We start from the raw sequence: 18,054 nt of genomic DNA, 5'->3' as shown, positions 1-18,054 counted from the left end.
ATATAAGCTAACTGTCTAACTGTAACATCCAATGTAGTGAACTGAACCGAAACAAGATCAAAAACGTCGATGGGCTCACGTTCCAAGGGCTTGGTGCTCTGAAGTCTCTGAAAATGCAAAGAAATGGAGTGACAAAACTTATGGATGGGGCTTTCTGGGGGCTGAGCAACATGGAAATCTTGTAAGTGCGGGTGATCAATTCCTACTCAGGCGGTATGATCTTGGAATGCTCAGTGAGCATTCAGCAGCTCTTATTTGAAATCCTATGTTAAAATCTCATCGTTTACAATCTTATAATTTAATATTAAGTTTTGTTTCACGTAATGTGACTGAGAATTTAATAAGCATAGTCTTTTCTGCTGATGTCTTTGTGTAACAAAAGCTACACATCTCATAACAATAGGAATATGTAATAGGTTGTAATATGTCCCCTTTGAAGAGTCTAGATAATGAACTTGGGATCCTGCTTTTGACTCTTATTGTAAATGTAGGCAGCTGGACCATAACAACCTAACAGAGATTACCAAAGGCTGGCTTTACGGCCTGCTGATGCTGCAGGAACTTCATCTCAGCCAAAATGCCATCACCAGGATCAGCCCTGATGCCTGGGAGTTCTGCCAGAAACTCAGTGAGCTGTGAGTTGCCTTTTATTCTCCTCAGGTTTGAGAGCAGGAATCATGCCAGAGCATGAGCTTCTTACCACTGATCTGTGAAATTTTCATAACAAAGTTTCCAAGGTGACAGCCTTTTGCACAGGCAACCTAGTCATAGTTTTGTGATAAGTTGAAGCCAGCTCTGCCGTTTCAGTTCTGTGGCGCATGGGCTAAAGCCATGGTGGTGATTCTCAAATAAAGAGAATTTTTTTTTAATTACTGGGATTAGAAATAATGTTTACCTGAGTATTATTAAGAAGGCAGAGTTTTAAAATAAGGGTAACTGTGGCAATATATATTACCTGTTTCTGTTCTTTTTTTTAAACAAATCATTGCATTGAACTGGAAAATAAAAGCTATCGTTTGTTTTTTGGTTCCTTTTTCCTTTACAGGGACTTAACTTTCAATCACTTATCAAGGTTGGATGATTCAAGCTTCCTGGGCCTAAGCTTGCTAAATACACTGCACATTGGGAATAACAAAGTCAGCTACATTGCTGATTGTGCCTTCCGGGGGCTTTCCAGTTTAAAGACTTTGTAAGTTACACATTTTGCTGTTTGTCCATGAACCTAATTGGTTCCTAAATGTGCCCACTTTTCTCCAAGCAGATTTCCTTTGTTATGAAGGAAATGTGTACAGCCTCAGAAGTAGTGTCTTAATCTTTCCCAGATCAGTTTGATTAAGATCGGTCCATTTCATCCATGTGTGCTTCTTAAAGGGATTAAAAAGGACAGTGATCAGATTGGTTTGGTGATTACAGTCAGCCTTCTCAGGATCTCCAGGAAGTTGGTAACCGCTCAAGAGGAAAACAATTTCAAATCCACTAATTTTTCTTCCTAAAAATGCAGATTAAAAATTACCCAGAGCAAAAAAGATATACAAAGTGCAGCAAAGGAAGACGCCTGTTTATCAGACCAGTTACATCCAGACTTGATCTCTGTCCCAAGAGGAAGAAGAGGGAGTTGGATTAAATGGCCTTTGAAAAATCTTTCAAATGTGAATTTTAACGTTGTGCAACGGGCTTTCGATTTTTGCACTGTCAGAAAGTTTTGCTGTGTTCACTGTTTGAAGCATTACATGACTGAAAGACATGCCCTGTGCTTTGGCGAGCTGCTCCTTGTGTGGTTGGAGCAGAGGTTTTAAAGTTTAATGTATTTTTCAGACTATTCAAGTCTTTCAGAATTTAGTCATCTTGATAGAGGAGTTAATAGGGCCGGAATCAGCTCTCCTCATCTCGGACAAAAGTATAAAATGCTGCTGAGGGAGGAGGGCAGGAGGTAAGATCTATGTTAGGGAGAGAAACAGTTTTCTATTGTTTTGAAAGGGGCAGAGAGAGATGATATAGGCAGTTATGAGGAATTATTCCAAATCACATGCCACCTGGGGGGGGAATCTTCGCTTTCTAAGCATATGTCTAACAAGAATGCCTGTATCTTTTATTAAGTACCTGGTACCACTTTCTGTAACTCTCCCTTTTTTGAACCAGGGATCTGAAGAATAATGAAATTTCTTGGACCATTGAGGACATGAATGGTGCCTTCTCTGGGCTTGACAAACTGAGGCGGCTGTGAGTATGATTTGCCTCATAATTGGCGTGGCTTTCTGACCTAAACATTTTGGGATTTTTTTGGCTACACCGTGCAGCTTTCGGGATCTTAGTTCCCCAACCAGTGATTGAACCCCAGGGCCACGCCGAGTCCTGACCACTGGACCGCCAGGGAACTCCCTAAACACTTTGTCTTAATTGAGCTCAGTTCCACACACAAGTTGACATCTTTAAAAAGTTTTAAAACAGGTGCTCAATCTGGTTGCTACCCTTTGTCATCTCCCCAAATGACTCCTGTTATACGAGATGTGTATTGATTAGATCTTCTTCCTTGGGTATAGTGGTTTTACTCAACACTTGGGTTAGTGCCGCTGACTTTAGTATCCAGATAAGAATTTTCAGTTGTTTTGAGTGCTTAGACCCTTGGGATTACTACTGTGTAAAGGTTAGTGCACTAAGTTCAGCATTTTGAAACGTGCAGTGTTGCCCTTCCCTCACAGGAATGTTTAAATGAAGCGATCCAGTGACCAATGATAACACTGCAGTGGGTTCCAAGCAATTCAGGATAAAAACATGTTTCTATTTAGCCACAAAATGGCCTTGAAGATGGCTAAGTTCTGTGTTTTAAGCAAGCAGTCTTCAAATTGACTTCCATTTAGTCCTAAACTTCTGTGGGTGATGAAGATATCCATGGGGTGGGTGGGTAAGGAGAAAGTCTCCAGTATTACCTGCTTTATTTATTAGTGTTCTGAGACATTTTACTTGGAATAGAGTTTCTACCTCTTTGAAAAATCACTGCTTTGATTTAACCATCAGAGTAACTTCTCGAATACCTATTTTTGCTGGGTTCTCTGACGAAGGCTTTGCAACCATGCTGAACCATATTACTGAAATAGATGGCACGGATACATTTATTTAAGGATATCTTGTTTAATTGAAGAAAATAGAATATTCACAAATGATTTAAAAAGCAATTCTTTTCAGGAGAGTTGCACTCCACAATGGCTTTTACTAACTGTTCCATTATAATTTTTTTTTTTTTAAGGATACTCCAGGGAAACCGGATTCGATCCATTACCAAAAAAGCCTTCACTGGTTTGGATGCATTAGAACATCTGTGAGTAGCAGGAATTTAGTTACCCTAAAGGCAGTCTGAAATGGTTATCTACTTATATGTCATGAAAGGTAACACAAACTAGTACATAATTTTGTTGGTATCCTCTCAGTACAATAAAATATACACATCTATCCTTTGTCCTTTGTCTACCTACCTACCTACTTGTCTGTCTGTATATCTATATGAAAGTATAAGTGTACAGGTGCATATTTCTTTTGCCTTTAAGGGCATTGCCATACATCACTTCGGGGTTTTCTCTTAGTTATTTCTCTCAAGCAGTGGTATATTTAATTTTTTTAAAAAACTACCATTTATCACACACCTACTGCACATCAGGCATTATGCTAGGTACTTATTTATATTTTCTCATTTAATCCTCACGAGAAAACTATTTAATAGCTACTGTTATCTTAATTTTTAAGTTAAGATGCAGTGGCTCTGAGGGTTCATTGATTCCATCGGACAGTTAAGGAGGCAACGCACATCTTAACGCTCAAAAAAGACAATCCCTCCAGTCCTGGAGAGTGACAGGAGAGTCTGAACACTACTTTGAGAATTTTGTTTATTGTTACTGTTGTTTAATTATAAAGCATACAACCCGTTTTTCCTCCTTTATTCTTTTTCTCACTGTCTTTTGCAACTAACCTGTAAGTTAGCAGCTGACAGAAGCAGGGCTCAAACGAGGGCAGCCCCTGCTCTCATAGCAGCTCTTGCCTTCACCTCTTCTGCCCCCAGTAACTCCTGGCACACATGTCTGAAATGACACTTAGGCACTCGAATATTTTCAGGCACTAGGAGCACAGCCTTGATAGGAGTCAAAGCCTGCAGGAGCACAGAGCCAACCAGCTTCTGATAACCGTGGGTGCACGTGTATGTGTTCAGTGGGAGTCTGAAGCAGCAGAGTGTGTCCACCCTGACTATTAAGGAATGCTTATAGCCAAAAGTTGTATTATCTGTTAACCTGGACAAAAGAAGTTATCATGTAAGATACACATTTGCTTGGTACCGTCACTGGTGCCGTGTGTTTAGCTGTTAATCTGTGCACCACCATCTTGCCGTCTTCGCAATGACTCATTGGTTGCAGGGAGCTCTGGATCGCCAGCCACGCCGCCGGTGTAGCAGGGCAGGTTGTAGGGGATAACTCTGCAAAGCGTCATCTGGAAAGGCGGGCCAGTATTGCTGGGCTCACTGAAACAAATTATTTTCAAAGGGAAACTAGCCAAAAGGGTTTGTCATCTGACCCATTTCATTTCTGGGAAAGTGGAGTTAGTGGATCCGTGGACCATGAGCCTCTGCTTCAGTTTCCTAAACCTTCGTGACTCTCTCAGCCTCTTTCTCCGCCCACGTTTGGGACCTCGATTCTGTCTTCTGTTGCCACTTGTCTCATTCAAAATCCCTTTTCTCCACCCTTTTAAAGGAAGACAGAGTAGTAATCACTGTGGAGAGGACTTTAATCCAGAGCGCTCATAAGCACCAGTTAAAAATAAAGCCAGCCCAGAATATTGTCTCATTTTATAAATGTCCTGCCTGAAGCGTTTGTTGGTTTGTTTGTTTTAGTGAGAACCTCTTGTCTGAACACCTACCTGTCTCCCCATGAGTGAGTTGTGTGTGACAGAATAGGCTAGTGACTGAGAGCATAGGTTTGGAAATTGAAAATAATTGAGTGCAAATCTTATCTGCCCCTTTCACGCCAAGCCAAGGTAGTTATACCATCTGCTTTTGGGTCGATGTGAGAATTAAATGTAATAATATGTAAACGTAAATCACTTAACATGGTTGCGTATCACAGAAGGTATTCTATACAGGATGGTTTTTTAAAAGCATAATTACGAGGAATTTTATTTGTGCATTTAAAAGTTACTAATGGTTACTAATTTGAATAATAAGAAGTGTAATAAAATCACATGGCAGAACAGCTTAGGCCCTTAAGAGTCAAAAAACCTGTATGTGGTGATATGAAATCTCTCTCACCGTAACAGAACCTGCCTCTGATGCAGATATCCTTGTTCTTGAATCCAGGCTTCCTAATGAGTTCTAGTCACCCCCATCTGTGCATCTCAGCACAGAGAGTATTTTTGTGGCGAATGGCGTGGGCAGCGTGGGCCCACCCTTTGCCTGAAGGCACATAGTGACCATAATTCCCTCGAATGTATGTGATTTGCTTGCTTTTTCAGAGACCTGAGCGACAACGCAATCATGTCATTACAAGGCAATGCATTCTCACAAATGAAGAAACTTCAGCAACTGTAAGCTTTTCTTTTCCTTCCAAGAGTTTCACATAAAGCATGGAGGGGGAAACTGACGTGGGGTGGATTATCCTGGATTATGTATCTATAGAAAGTGTCTGGCACATTCATCACATCACTTAACTTTTGTTACCAGAAAGCAAGAGGAGTTGGTTTTTTGTTCCCTTTGTTGAAAAGAGGAATTTCTTTTTCTTTCTGTTACAAATTGGCGGTTGAAATTTGTGGGACCTAGTACAGTACAGTGCCTCATCACAGTAACCAGTTTTCAGTAGTAAGGTATTTTTGGTGTATCAGCACTTCTGTCTCTGCTGGTCAGTAAGAACACCACCACCAACAAAAAAACAGTGCGAGTTCCATGTCTTGCATTTTAAGATGGACTATAGAATATTTAGTCCATGGGATGTGTGTATTTGGTTTCCCCATTCATTGCTTTGTTAATATTTACTTGAGTTTAGTTTATACTTGTAGAAATCTGCATTTCGTACAAAACAAATTGAATGTAATTACTCTCCTCAGGCACTTAAATACATCAAGCCTTTTGTGCGATTGCCAACTAAAATGGCTCCCACAGTGGGTGGCGGAAAACAACTTTCAGAGCTTTGTAAATGCCAGTTGTGCCCATCCTCAGCTGCTGAAGGGAAGAAGTATTTTTGCTGTTAGCCCAGATGGCTTTGTGTGTGGTGAGTGGAACTATGGCCTTTGACTTTTTTATTCATTCTTCTTTTTTTTTTTCTCCCAGTTGTCCAAATAATGGACTTCAATAAATGTATGTTCCCTTAATAAAGCTCTTATTTCTGCTGAGGTAGATGAGAATGGATCTGTAGCTTGCTGAGGACCACAGTTTTACTGATGGAAAGAAAAATTTTTTCTGTAATTTATAAAATTGGCATCAGAGTGGTTGGGTAGAAAGAGAATGATGTTGGATCTTGGGAGAACTGAAGGATAGTCACAGCCCTGCTACTTAACTGTGATTCCCTGAATCTCAGTCTTCACATCTATGAAATGGGAGCGCTGCTCTCTGCTCTCTGCTCTCCCCAGTTCCGGGGGTTGTTGAGAGGCTCTTGTGAGCTCAGTGAAGAGACTGACTTAAGTCCTGTGCAGATGCTGTTTATGGTGAGTAGAAAGAGAAAATTATTAGCTAGTGATTTATAGTCTGCCAGAAATTTTACTATTAGTGGGTAAAACATTACAAGTAACAGAAAGTTTGAGTTTATTGTAAATAAATGTAAGGTCTATTGTCTTAGCATCTAAGCATCTCAGCGTTAGAAATTTGCTTACCCAACTTCAGATAGCAGATCTGGATCAAAAACCCAAGTTTTCCTCTCTCTGGTGCCGTCTTCCGTCTGCTGCACTGCACTGCCGTTTACTATTTGCTGCCATGGAGACCTTTGGAAAACTGAATGTGCGTACAGAACGTGAAATCAAAACTTGTTTGAATTTTAGTATGTGTGTTAAGATACTGCAGAACCTAATTCTACGTTGGCCTTTAAAATTTTATTTAAAACTGCTTTGCCTAGGATTGTTTAGCTAAGTGCAAGAAAACCATATTTTTTTTAGGTTGCAGCATTAAGTGGTCCCAACAGTTTCTGGAAATAAAACATCTGATGTAGCTTTTGGATCTAAGTAAGCATTTGGCATTCATCTGTAAGGGCCTGAGCTATTCCTTTTCCATGGTCTTGATTTCTCAGTTCTGTAGTCTTCGAGATATGAACTCTCTATTACTTTGAGACACACACACACACACACACACGCACGCACGCACGCATGCACACACACACACACACACACTTTCCCATATCTATATAGTACCCATAGATTTTTTTACCAGATGAGAATTTTAGAATTATCACACAGAAGAAGAAACTATCTTGATTACAGCATGCAGGCGTGGCATTGGAAATTACCTGCATTGCAGTTGTCAGAGGGTCCCCCATACCCCATTCATAAACACACACACACACACACACACACACACACACGTAATTTTTTTCAGAGCACCCAAGTAATACATTTTGGTTGCTTTAAGATGCTTCCTTCTGGGTTTAGACCATCTCTGAGAAACTGAAGTTCAAAAAGGTAACTTTTCCAAAAAGTAACAGAGAACTAAAAATAACTGTTTGAAATGAAAGAGTTGCTTAGCTGTAATTATAATGTAGCTCTGACAATGTGGCACCGCGACCTGATGGACTGTCCACTCTAAACTCCAGGCTGGAGCCAGGGGCTCACAGGGAGCTTGAGAAATGCTTTTCCTTTCACTACAGGATTGTTTTTTCCTGCTCTACCTAAAAATGACTGGTCTTTTTAATGAGTTCTATTTTTGGTAAGTGGTGTTAATTTGCTGCCTTTAGTGGTATTGATTATCATTATTGATGTTCGATGTCTTAATTTTTCTGCTTATTTATGAAGAACATGGGGAAAAAATGCAGTTCCTAATAGCATTTCAAGATGATCCATGAGCCTGGAAGTGTCTTAACTGATTTCTTCTTGTATTTATGTTAAAAAAAAAAAAAAAAAAAGCCAAGAGGTCTGCAATAAGCTGTATTCCAATATATCAGTCTCCTCCCAGTTAATGATGGATAAATAGGGCTCAGTCTCTAGTTGAAATGAATGAATTACTTTATAAACTCTCTCCCAGTCTGTTATTTTCAACACTGGGACTGCTGGTCCATCTGTGAAACATACACAGAGGGTAAAAACCTAAGCCACTGTTTGTTTTGAGTTTCTTGGTGTTCAGATCTGAGTAGCATTTGGACTCAAGCTTAAAACTGTTTTGTTTCCTCCTCTCCATTTTGAACAGATGATTTTCCTAAACCCCAGATCACAGTTCAGCCAGAAACACAGTCGGCAATAAAAGGTTCCAATTTGAGTTTTATCTGCTCAGCTGCCAGCAGCAGTGATTCCCCAATGACTTTTGCTTGGAAAAAAGACAATGAACTACTGCATGATGCTGAAATGGAAAATTATGCACACCTCCGGGCCCAAGGTGGGGAGGTGATGGAGTACACCACCATTCTTCGGCTCCGCAGTGTGGAATTTACCAGTGAAGGGAGATATCAGTGTGTCATCTCCAATCACTTTGGTTCATCCTACTCTGTCAAAGCCAAGCTCACAGTAAATAGTATGTGATCTGACTTTTCCTTTTGCGTTTAAAGATATGTTTTAGAAACATATTTCTCATTTCCTCTCTTTTTCTTACTGCTAACCCTATCCTCTGCTCTTACAGTTCTCCACCTAACCCTTCTCACTCCACAAGATTAATAGTCTTGGTTAAGCAAGCAGTTTTTGTGTTGAAGACCCCATACTTAGCATGGTGGGTAACCAAGATGAACCAGACACTTTTTGCTCTGTGAGAGTTCACAATGTACTGGTCTGATGTGGGAGGCCATGAAGTGTAGAGTTAAAGGATATCACCTTTTTTTTTAAAATGAAGTATAGAAAAAAAAAAATGAAGTATAGTTGACTTACAATACTGTGTTAGTTTCAGTTGTACAGCAAAATGATTCAGTTATATGTATTTTTTTCAGATAATTTTCCATTATAGGTTATTATAAGATATTGAATATAGTTCCCTGTGTTATACAGTGAATTCTTGCTGCTTATCTATTTTATGTAAAGTAGTTTGTATCTGTTAATCCCATACTCCTAGTTTATCTCTCCCTTTCCCCTTTGGTAACTGTAAGTTTGTTTTCTGTGTCTGAGTCTGTTTGTTTTTTATATACATATTAGTTTATTTTTTAGATTCCAGATATAAGTGATAATATTTGTCTTTCTCTGTCTGACTTCACTTAGTATGAAATTCTCTAGGTCCACCCATGTTGCTGCAAATGGTAATATTTCATTCTTTTCTATGGCAGAGTAAATATTCCATTGTGTATATGTACCACATCTTCTTAAACCAGTTATCTGTTGATGGGCACTTAGGTTGCTTCCATGTCCTGGCTATTGTAAATAGTGCTGCTATGAACATGGGGGTGCATATATCTTTTTGAATTAGAGTTTTCATCTTTTCCAGATATATGCCCAGGAGTGGAATTGCTGGGTCATATGGTAGCTCTATTTTTAGTTTTTTAGGAAACCTCCATACTGTTTTCTATAGTGACTGCACCAATTTACATTCCCACCAATAGAGAGCACACCACCCTTAGCTCAGAGATCTGGGTTTGAACCCTACCACTCCTACTTACAGCTGTGGAACTCTCAGCAAGTTACCTAACCTCTCTGTGCCTCCTTTTCCACATCTTTCAGTTAGGAGTAATAGTACCTACCTTATAGAGGTATGATAATTGTTAAATAAAATAATTTGTGTAAAGAACTTAGCAGAATGCCTGGAATAGAGTAAGTGCTCAGTAAATGCAGTAAGCTTTAGCTGCTGTTCATAAAAGTGTCTCATCCTGTGCCTTGTGTGGCAGGTAGACAGTTGTACAGTTTAGCATTTAATTGTTTGTATCTTTCATGGTAGAAAATATGATTCATTAATGCATTCATTCAATAAATGGTTGCTGAGGCCTGACACATCGAACAAAAAATTGTGAGACAAAACACATGTCTAAAGTCATAGAATGTTAGAGCCAGGAGGGACTTAAAAAAAAAAGAAAAGATGGTGTGGTCAGGGTAACAAAGAGATAAACTCATTCGCCTAAAGTCTCACAGGTAATTATTGAGGAAACTAAAAAGCAACTGGAAAATAGCAGAAAGACCATCAGTCTGAAGCTCAGGTGACCTGTTTCATCCTGACTCCATCATTTCTGTACCTGTGTAACCTTGAGGGAGTACCTTAATCACTCCATCTCATCTTGCAGTTGGAAATAACCCCTGCCTTACTATATCAGGGACATTCATAAGTATCAAAAAAAAAAAAAAAAGGAATGAAAATGAACCTCTCAAACTCCAGAATGCTAATTGCCCATGTTGTGTCTCTGATTTCAGTGCTTCCTTCGTTCACCAAGACCCCCATGGACCTCACCATCCGCGCTGGGGCCATGGCACGCTTGGAGTGCGCTGCCCTGGGACACCCGGCCCCACAGATAGCCTGGCAGAAGGACGGGGGCACAGACTTCCCGGCCGCGAGGGAGAGACGCATGCATGTGATGCCCGAGGATGACGTGTTCTTTATCGTGGACGTGAAGATAGAGGACATCGGAGTGTATAGCTGCACCGCTCAAAACAGTGCAGGAAGCATTTCTGCAAATGCAACTCTGACTGTCCTCGGTAAGTGGATATTTTCAGATTTTGTGATATACGTTAGTCTTAAATATACCAGCTCACCCAAAGGCCCTAAGAAGCTGTGAGAAGTTGTGTCCGAAGTTGAGAGGGTGAGAGATGATCATAGGACACTGCCCTTTCCTGGAGGGGACAATGGCTTCTCAGAAGCTTTGAAGTCGCGAGTGTGTTACATCTTCAGGCCTGTGGCCAGTGAAATGAATCTGCTCCCTCCCATGTGAGGAGGGGGAAAAGTAAATGCTTTGATGCTTTCCCTTTTGCAGGAGTCACCTTTCTCTGCTCTTTCCGTCATGCAGTCTCTACCAGAAGTCTTAACAATGTAAAGAATATAAGAAAATAAGTGTATAAATAGATAGAAAGGGCCCTAACTTTTTTCTCAGCCTCCCATAACCACTGTGGAAATCTGAGTTCATCTTTTATCATTTACCTAAACAGATGCTTTTTAAAAATGTGAGCATGTTAATCATTTGCGTATCTTTGAAAGAGTAAATCAGAGTAACCTATGAACACCAAATAATAAAAGTAAATTATTTTCAGAATTTTAATATAGGCTGGGACATCTAGCACTAGGAAGTTTCCCTTTAAAAATGTAAACATTCTGATTTTTTTCATCCATCAACACACAGTTGTGCTTGAATTTATTTTTATACATTTTCTAATTCTAAAAAATGTCTAAAATGTTTTGCTTTGCCCCACTTCCACCATTCCCCAGCCTTGCCAAGAGTGAGACAGACTGAGAGAAAGGAAATAGTAAATATTATCCTTAACTGATGTTATAAGTAAATGACAGCCAAATGATAAAATGAAATCCCAGATGCTGTATACGTGTGTAGGGTCTTAAAGAAGCATGGGCGTGAGGTTGTGGGAGAATACAGTTTTCAGCTCCCACTTGAATAAATTTAAGCACGAGGTCTTATGCTGTGCGAACCCTAATTTCATGTCGGAGATTAAAAACATAACTTGTCATTTCAGAGACGCCATCATTTTTGCGGCCCCTGTTAGATCGAACTGTAACCAAGGGGGAAACGGCCGTCCTGCAGTGCATCGCGGGAGGGAGCCCTCCTCCCAGATTGAACTGGACCAAGGATGACAGCCCTTTGGTGGTCACTGAAAGGCACTTTTTTGCAGCAGGCAACCAGCTGCTAATCATTGTGGACTCTGATGTCAGGGACGCCGGGAAGTACACATGTGAAATGTCTAATACTCTGGGCACCGAGAGAGGCCACGTGCGCCTCAGCGTGATCCCCACCCCCACCTGCGACTCCCCTCAGATGACCGCCTCGTCACTGGACGATGATGGATGGGCCACCGTGGGCATCGTGATCATCGCGGTGGTTTGCTGCGTGGTGGGCACGTCACTCGTGTGGGTGGTCATCATATACCACACACGGCGGAGGAACGAAGATTGCAGCATCACCAACACAGGTGTGTCAGCAGAAGCCTGGCACAGGGTGCAGGAGTCGTGTCTGTGCTTATGGTCCCACCGTGATTTCCTTCTGAGTGTGTGTCTCACAGTCTCAGGCCGTGTCACAAGGGTGACTCATTTGTTTCAAAGCTGCAGAACTACGGTTAGCTAAAAATAACACCCTGGCCCAGAATAAAGCTGATGGTTAAAGATGAGTGCTTTCTGTCAAAACCTCATCAGAATATCCTGTTGGCTATGAGAGACGATCCAAATCACAGTGTAAACCAGTCTGACCCTGTCACAAGCTGGTGATGGAGGACCAGGAAGAGCCCTTCAGTCATGAGGCTCACACCGTGCCGTCGTTTTTCGTTTTGTCATGTGTGCATGTGTGTGTACAGGCATCTAGGGAAGATTCTAGTTATTGGTGGGAGAGGGGCTTTGACTTATATGTGCAAAACTTCTACATCAGTGAATAATACTAAGTTGGGAATATGGCAGAAATCAAGCTTAATTCAAAACCTTAGATACGCTCCCGTGAAAATTACCTTTACCTTTGTCAGCATTTGTTGTTTTTGAAATTTGGGAGGAATATCCCACAGGCCATAAAGTAGAAAGTCAGCTCAGGTGCCCCAGAGCAGCAGAGCCCTGGTTTGCCTTACATCAAGGTTTTGCAAGAGTCGACTGATGTGATTTGAACCGAAAACCAAGCAGAACGTACCGTTCATCAGGGAAGCCCCTGTGGCATTTACGATCATTCTTGGTTAATGGAATGCTGTTGTTTGATTCCAGATGAGACCAACTTGCCGGCTGACACCCCGAGTTATTTGTCATCTCAGGGAACATTAGCTGACAGACAGGATGGGTACGTCTCCTCAGAAAGTGGAAGCCACCACCAGTTCGTCACTTCTTCAGGAGGCGGATTTTTCTTACCACAACACGGCAGTAATGGTACGTGCTTAAAATGAACGTGGGCTGTAGTTGTTTTGAAATAACCCAGTGGAAATTCAAATATAATATTAATTTTCACAAGAAATTGATACCCGCATATATGGAGGGCCCTGGCCCAAAATCACTAGCAAAGCTGAAATTAAATAGTTATGCCCTTCTCTTAAATACTAGACAAATCTTTGTTTCTAGCAATAACAGAAGACAAGTAGGTTAAATAAAATTTAATTCCACCAGGCGATGTAATACTTCCTTTACGTTGTAAATGTTCTTTGGCCCTGGGTGTTCTTCTTACTTAAATGACATTAACTGGTTTCATGTGTGGTCTTAAAAAGTCAAAGGATTTAAAATCGTTCTGTTAGAGACATCTAATACTGACTCTCACTTTAAGAACTGTATTGTTTAAAGAATAATAAGGAGTCAGCATAATACAAGGGCATCAGCTTGGTTCAAGACCCACTTCTGACATTCCCTGCGTAACCTTGGGCAGCTATGATCCTTCCCTATTAAGTTGTTGTGAACATTAAATACAATGATAACGGAAAATGACACATATTAAGGGCTCAGTAACTAGCAGCTAGTGACATTATTCTCAAACATCTTACTATCTTTTCCCACAAGTGTTGATTGAATATCTGCTCTGTGATGGACTCCGTAGTTGGGAGGGAAGAATATTTGTTTTCAGTTTCACAGTTTAATCAGTGGTGAGACAAAAAATTCCACAAATAATTGCAAAGTGTTTGGCAAGGCAGTGATAGAGGATATAGAGATAGAAGATTTGAGCAAAAAAACTGTAGTCCCGGGCTTCCCTGGTGGCGCAGTGGTTGAGAGTCTGCCTGCTGATGCAGGGGACACGGGTTTGTGCCCCGGTCCGGGAAGATCCCACATGCCGCGGAGCGGCTGGGCCCGTGAGCCATGGCCACTGAGCCTGCGCGTCCGGAGCCTGTGCTCCGCAACGGGAGAGGCCACAACAGTGAGAGGCTCGCGTACCGCAAAAAAAAAAAAAAAAAAAAAAGCTGTAGTCCCTGTTAGACTCATTTGGCTGCAAAGAGCAGAGGCCCAAGCTTATTCAGCTGGAGCAGGGTTTACTGAAAAGATGCTTACAAAAGTCTAAAGGGACAGAACGGGAGCATAGTAGTGCCATGTTGCCTGGATGCTGGGGCTGGAGGTTGGCCCCCCCTCAGAGCAGCCCTAGAGGCCACTGGCATTACTGAGTCACATTCTGCACACTTGCTTCTCGCTGAGACCACCACCCACCCTCTGAGTGCCCAGTTCTTGCTGCCCAGGTACATGGTCCATCGTGGCATCTCTCACCCTCATGATGTCTCTTGTCCTTCAGCTGCTGTGTCCGCTACTAACCAGCATATCATTTCTGGGTCATTTAGCTGAGATACTCATGGATATGTTTTTGTTTGTTTGGCCGGGCTCATCTTTGAGCTGGCCATTAAGAGGTCATTGGTTAAATGCCAATGCCTTATACTGGTCATCAGTGACTTTCTGGAGGAAGCAGGCAGTGCTGGCGGCATCATGTGGTTCAGACCATGGCTGCTTCAGCTGCAGTGTCCTTACACAGATCAGTGTCTCTTGGAAACTAGGTGGGGCCAGCAACGAGGTTAGCTCCAGTTCAATGGTTAATCAAGTCCTCCTTTAGTAAGATACCACACATTTACGCAGTTACTAATCCGTAGGCATCAATAAATTTTGAAAAAACTCTACCATAAATTTCTACAGTGTTTCCTTTGTATAATAGTCTATCTAAACTTTTCATCTATAAATATGGAAACTGTCAGAAGTGGAGAGAGACTGTTGAATGGTACTTGAACAAAATTGATTCAGTGACTAAGATGTGGTTTTTAAAGGGACATGCCACATTGACAACAGCAGTGAAGCCGACGTGGAAGCTGCCACAGACCCGTTCCTTTGTCCCTTTTTGGGACCCTCAGGCCCTGTGTATTTGAAGGGGAGTGTGTATGGCTCAGATCCTTTTGAAGCCTATCATACAGGTATGTGGTTTTCTTATCTGAGTTCCGTTTCCTGGAGAGACCTCCAGAAGCATTAACTCTGTCTCCGGATATTGTCCCCAAATTTAAAAGGTTGTGGTCCTGACCCAAGAACAGCTTTAATGGAACACTTTGAGTCCAGTTACATAAAGAAGAAGGAGGGCTACCCATGTCCTCATCCTTCAGAAGAATCCTGCGAGCAGAGTGTCAGTGATACAGGATGGCCTTCCCATGTGAGGAAGTTACTCAGCTCTTCTTACTCTCAACACGAAGGACCTGGAATGAACAACTTATGTCTGAACAAGTCTTCGGCAGATTTTAGTCCAAGTCCAGAGCCAGCATCAGTTACTTTGAGTAAATCTTTCATGGGTAAGTTTATTAAATTATTAGACACCTTGACTTAGGACCCACATTCCAAGCTGCATGCAGGAGAGCTATGAGAGCTTTGAATGCCAGACTGGTGAAAAATAGTTTTTGGTGTCGTTTTTTTGTTTGTTTTCCTTTTTAATGATGCTGTCGTGACATTGTATTAGTGAGTATCTTTGTTTCTAAAAGCAAAGGCAGATGTGCGGATTTTACTTGATTATGTATTTAATCCAGCACTAGGCCTTAGGAACTTTCTGGGCAACTCTGTGTGTGGCATCATCTAGAAGACAAGAGTTTTGGAAGTGACTTAGGAGTGCAGTTTGTCAGTCATGTGGAAAAAGTGGTTTTGGGCTACAACAGCCTTTGGGGTGGAGTTGTGTGCACAGCATGACTGTGGTTTGGGATGTCTGGTGGCTTATAACTGAACTCACAGTCAAAGGGCAGACGGCGTCCTACCTGGCAGCAGCTGCTCATTAACCAAGCTGGACTACCTCCCGCGAAGGAGACTGTCAGAGCCCTAAAGCCCTCGGTGGTGCTGGTGGACACTGGCAGGCGCTGAGGTTCATTTGTGGATTTTTTAGTCTAGTGCAGGGGGACGATGAGATGGAAGAACTGAGATCATCTTTTCACTGCATGGAAATACGGAAACATTAACCACAACTTTTTTTTTTTTAATAGAATTTTAAAATGCTTTACCCAGCTTTTAAGAAATTTCATGTTTTGTCATGGTATCATTATTCATATTCCTTTTTGAAAAAATGAAAATAATATCTTTTACATGACTGAGGCAATAATTTGAGTCAATGGAATAATAATTTGCTACTAAGGAAGAAAGGGCAAGACATACGGGTTGTTTTGAGAGAAATGTGCTATACTCAGGAACAGTTGACTTGTACGTTACTATCCAAATGCGTTTTGTGGAGAATTGGGGGCTCTCAATTAATACAGCTAGGACTCGAGAGAACTTCTGTTGGGGAACTTCATTGCTCAGTGGTGAATGTTACTGTAAGTCCTGAGACGTGGTAAAGAAGGGCTGCTTGTATTCAGTGGATGTGTGTATAAGAGGGGCACACATGCCCTCAGCTCCATTCTTTAAGGTCTTTCTCCATAGCACAGATATACAACCATACACCTGAGTCCCATAATGTGGACTTGTAGAACGTCCGTGGGGTATTCACATTCATGGGGGAAGATGCTCCTTCATTTGAAATGCATTTTGTTGATTGCTCCGAAAGGCCCCATGTGCTCAAGGGGATTCTTTCTTTCAGGAACGTTTGGAAAGCCTCTGAGAAGACCTCACCTGGATGCCTTTTCAAGCTCTGGACAGTCATCAGATTGTCAGCCAAGAACCTTTCACTTGAAAGCTCGTTCTTCCCCGAACTTGGACTGTGAGTCAGAGGAAGATGGGAAAGAAAGGACAGATTTTCAGCAAGAAAATCACGCATGTACCTATAAACAGACCTTAGAAAACCACAGGACTTCAAATTTTCAGTCTTATGACTTGGACACATAGACTGAACGGGACCAAGGAAGAGTTCTAACATACTACCTCAAGTGGACTTTTATTTAAAAGAGAGAGAATCCTATGTTTTTAAGTGGAGCTATGAATTTTAAAAGGATAAAATGTCTTATTTATACCAATGGACCAAAATTACAAAAAGTTATAAAAATTTTATACTGGGAGTAACTTTCATATAAGAATACCTTTTAAAACTATTTTACTATTTTATAACTTTGCTTTATGCAGAAAATATGTAAATTAATGGTATAAATCCATGACTATTTTATGTATTTTTATAATGCCAGATTCCTTTTTATTGAAAATGAGTACTAAAGCATTTTAAACAATAACTGTCTTGTACGTTTTTTGAATAGAGGTCACTTCATTTTAGTTTGCACATTACATTGAATAAATGTGTCATTTTGATCCCAAGCCCCATCTATACGATAACAATCTTCATTATTTTCAACACATTGTAGGCTTAGTGATTTCACATTATGACGTCTCACGTTGGTGAAAATTGCATTCAGCACGTTAAAATACGAACACATGATTGTTCTTTGTACCTCCCAGGGTGGTTGTAATATAGACTCAAACCAGGGAGCTACAGAGATCTGAGGTACATTAATTTATTTCTAACTCTACAAATGAAAAGATGTGTTGTAGTCCAGTGTACTGTCGTACAACCACCATTGCTGAAATCACTGCTCACGCCACGTTTCCTTAATTATAATAATGCTTTATGTCGTCTAATGCTTTGTGCTTTTCCAAATAGTTTCACATCCACCATCACTTTGATTATAACAAGAGTGGTTTATTTCGCATTTCTATGGTTAAAATGTCTAGAGCAGATGTGGTGTTCATCCTCTGTTCCAGGTTATAATGGGATGCTGGTGGAATTCTTTGCTGTGCTTGGCTTTCTCCTGAATGAGCAGTTCTTACAGAAAAGGTACGCTTAAGCTATTCTGCAACATTCTTAAAGAATTAAAATATTTTCCTAATTTGGTCACCACAACTCTACTTGTTAAAAACTGAGTATCAAATCTGTTACTTAA

At 41.0% G+C, this 18,054-nt stretch overlaps 1 protein-coding gene across 2 annotated transcripts in view; it reads left to right on the top strand.

Annotated features, from left to right (window-relative positions):
- The window catches only part of LRIG3 (leucine rich repeats and immunoglobulin like domains 3), a 46,825-nt gene extending 29,457 nt beyond the window's left edge, over positions 1 to 17,368 (top strand). For both annotated transcript variants that reach the window (XM_060025124.1, XM_060025125.1), the window contains 14 exons: positions 38 to 181; positions 492 to 635; positions 1,046 to 1,189; positions 2,140 to 2,220; positions 3,245 to 3,316; positions 5,491 to 5,562; positions 6,079 to 6,242; positions 8,360 to 8,680; positions 10,489 to 10,770; positions 11,755 to 12,207; positions 12,977 to 13,135; positions 14,992 to 15,135; positions 15,226 to 15,501; positions 16,767 to 17,368. In XM_060025124.1, coding sequence (XP_059881107.1) covers positions 38 to 181; positions 492 to 635; positions 1,046 to 1,189; positions 2,140 to 2,220; positions 3,245 to 3,316; positions 5,491 to 5,562; positions 6,079 to 6,242; positions 8,360 to 8,680; positions 10,489 to 10,770; positions 11,755 to 12,207; positions 12,977 to 13,135; positions 14,992 to 15,135; positions 15,226 to 15,501; positions 16,767 to 17,011 — 2,701 coding nt within the window. In that variant the 3' untranslated portion in view covers positions 17,012 to 17,368. The remainder of the gene's footprint in view (positions 1 to 37; positions 182 to 491; positions 636 to 1,045; positions 1,190 to 2,139; positions 2,221 to 3,244; positions 3,317 to 5,490; positions 5,563 to 6,078; positions 6,243 to 8,359; positions 8,681 to 10,488; positions 10,771 to 11,754; positions 12,208 to 12,976; positions 13,136 to 14,991; positions 15,136 to 15,225; positions 15,502 to 16,766) is intronic.
- Positions 17,369 to 18,054: the final 686 nt, after the last annotated feature.

Source organism: Delphinus delphis, chromosome 11 (genome assembly GCF_949987515.2).
Source record: "Delphinus delphis chromosome 11, mDelDel1.2, whole genome shotgun sequence".
Lineage (NCBI taxonomy): Eukaryota > Metazoa > Chordata > Mammalia > Artiodactyla > Delphinidae > Delphinus > Delphinus delphis.
Note: the sequence above shows the minus strand (reverse complement) of the source record. Positions and strands in the feature narration are given on the sequence as shown.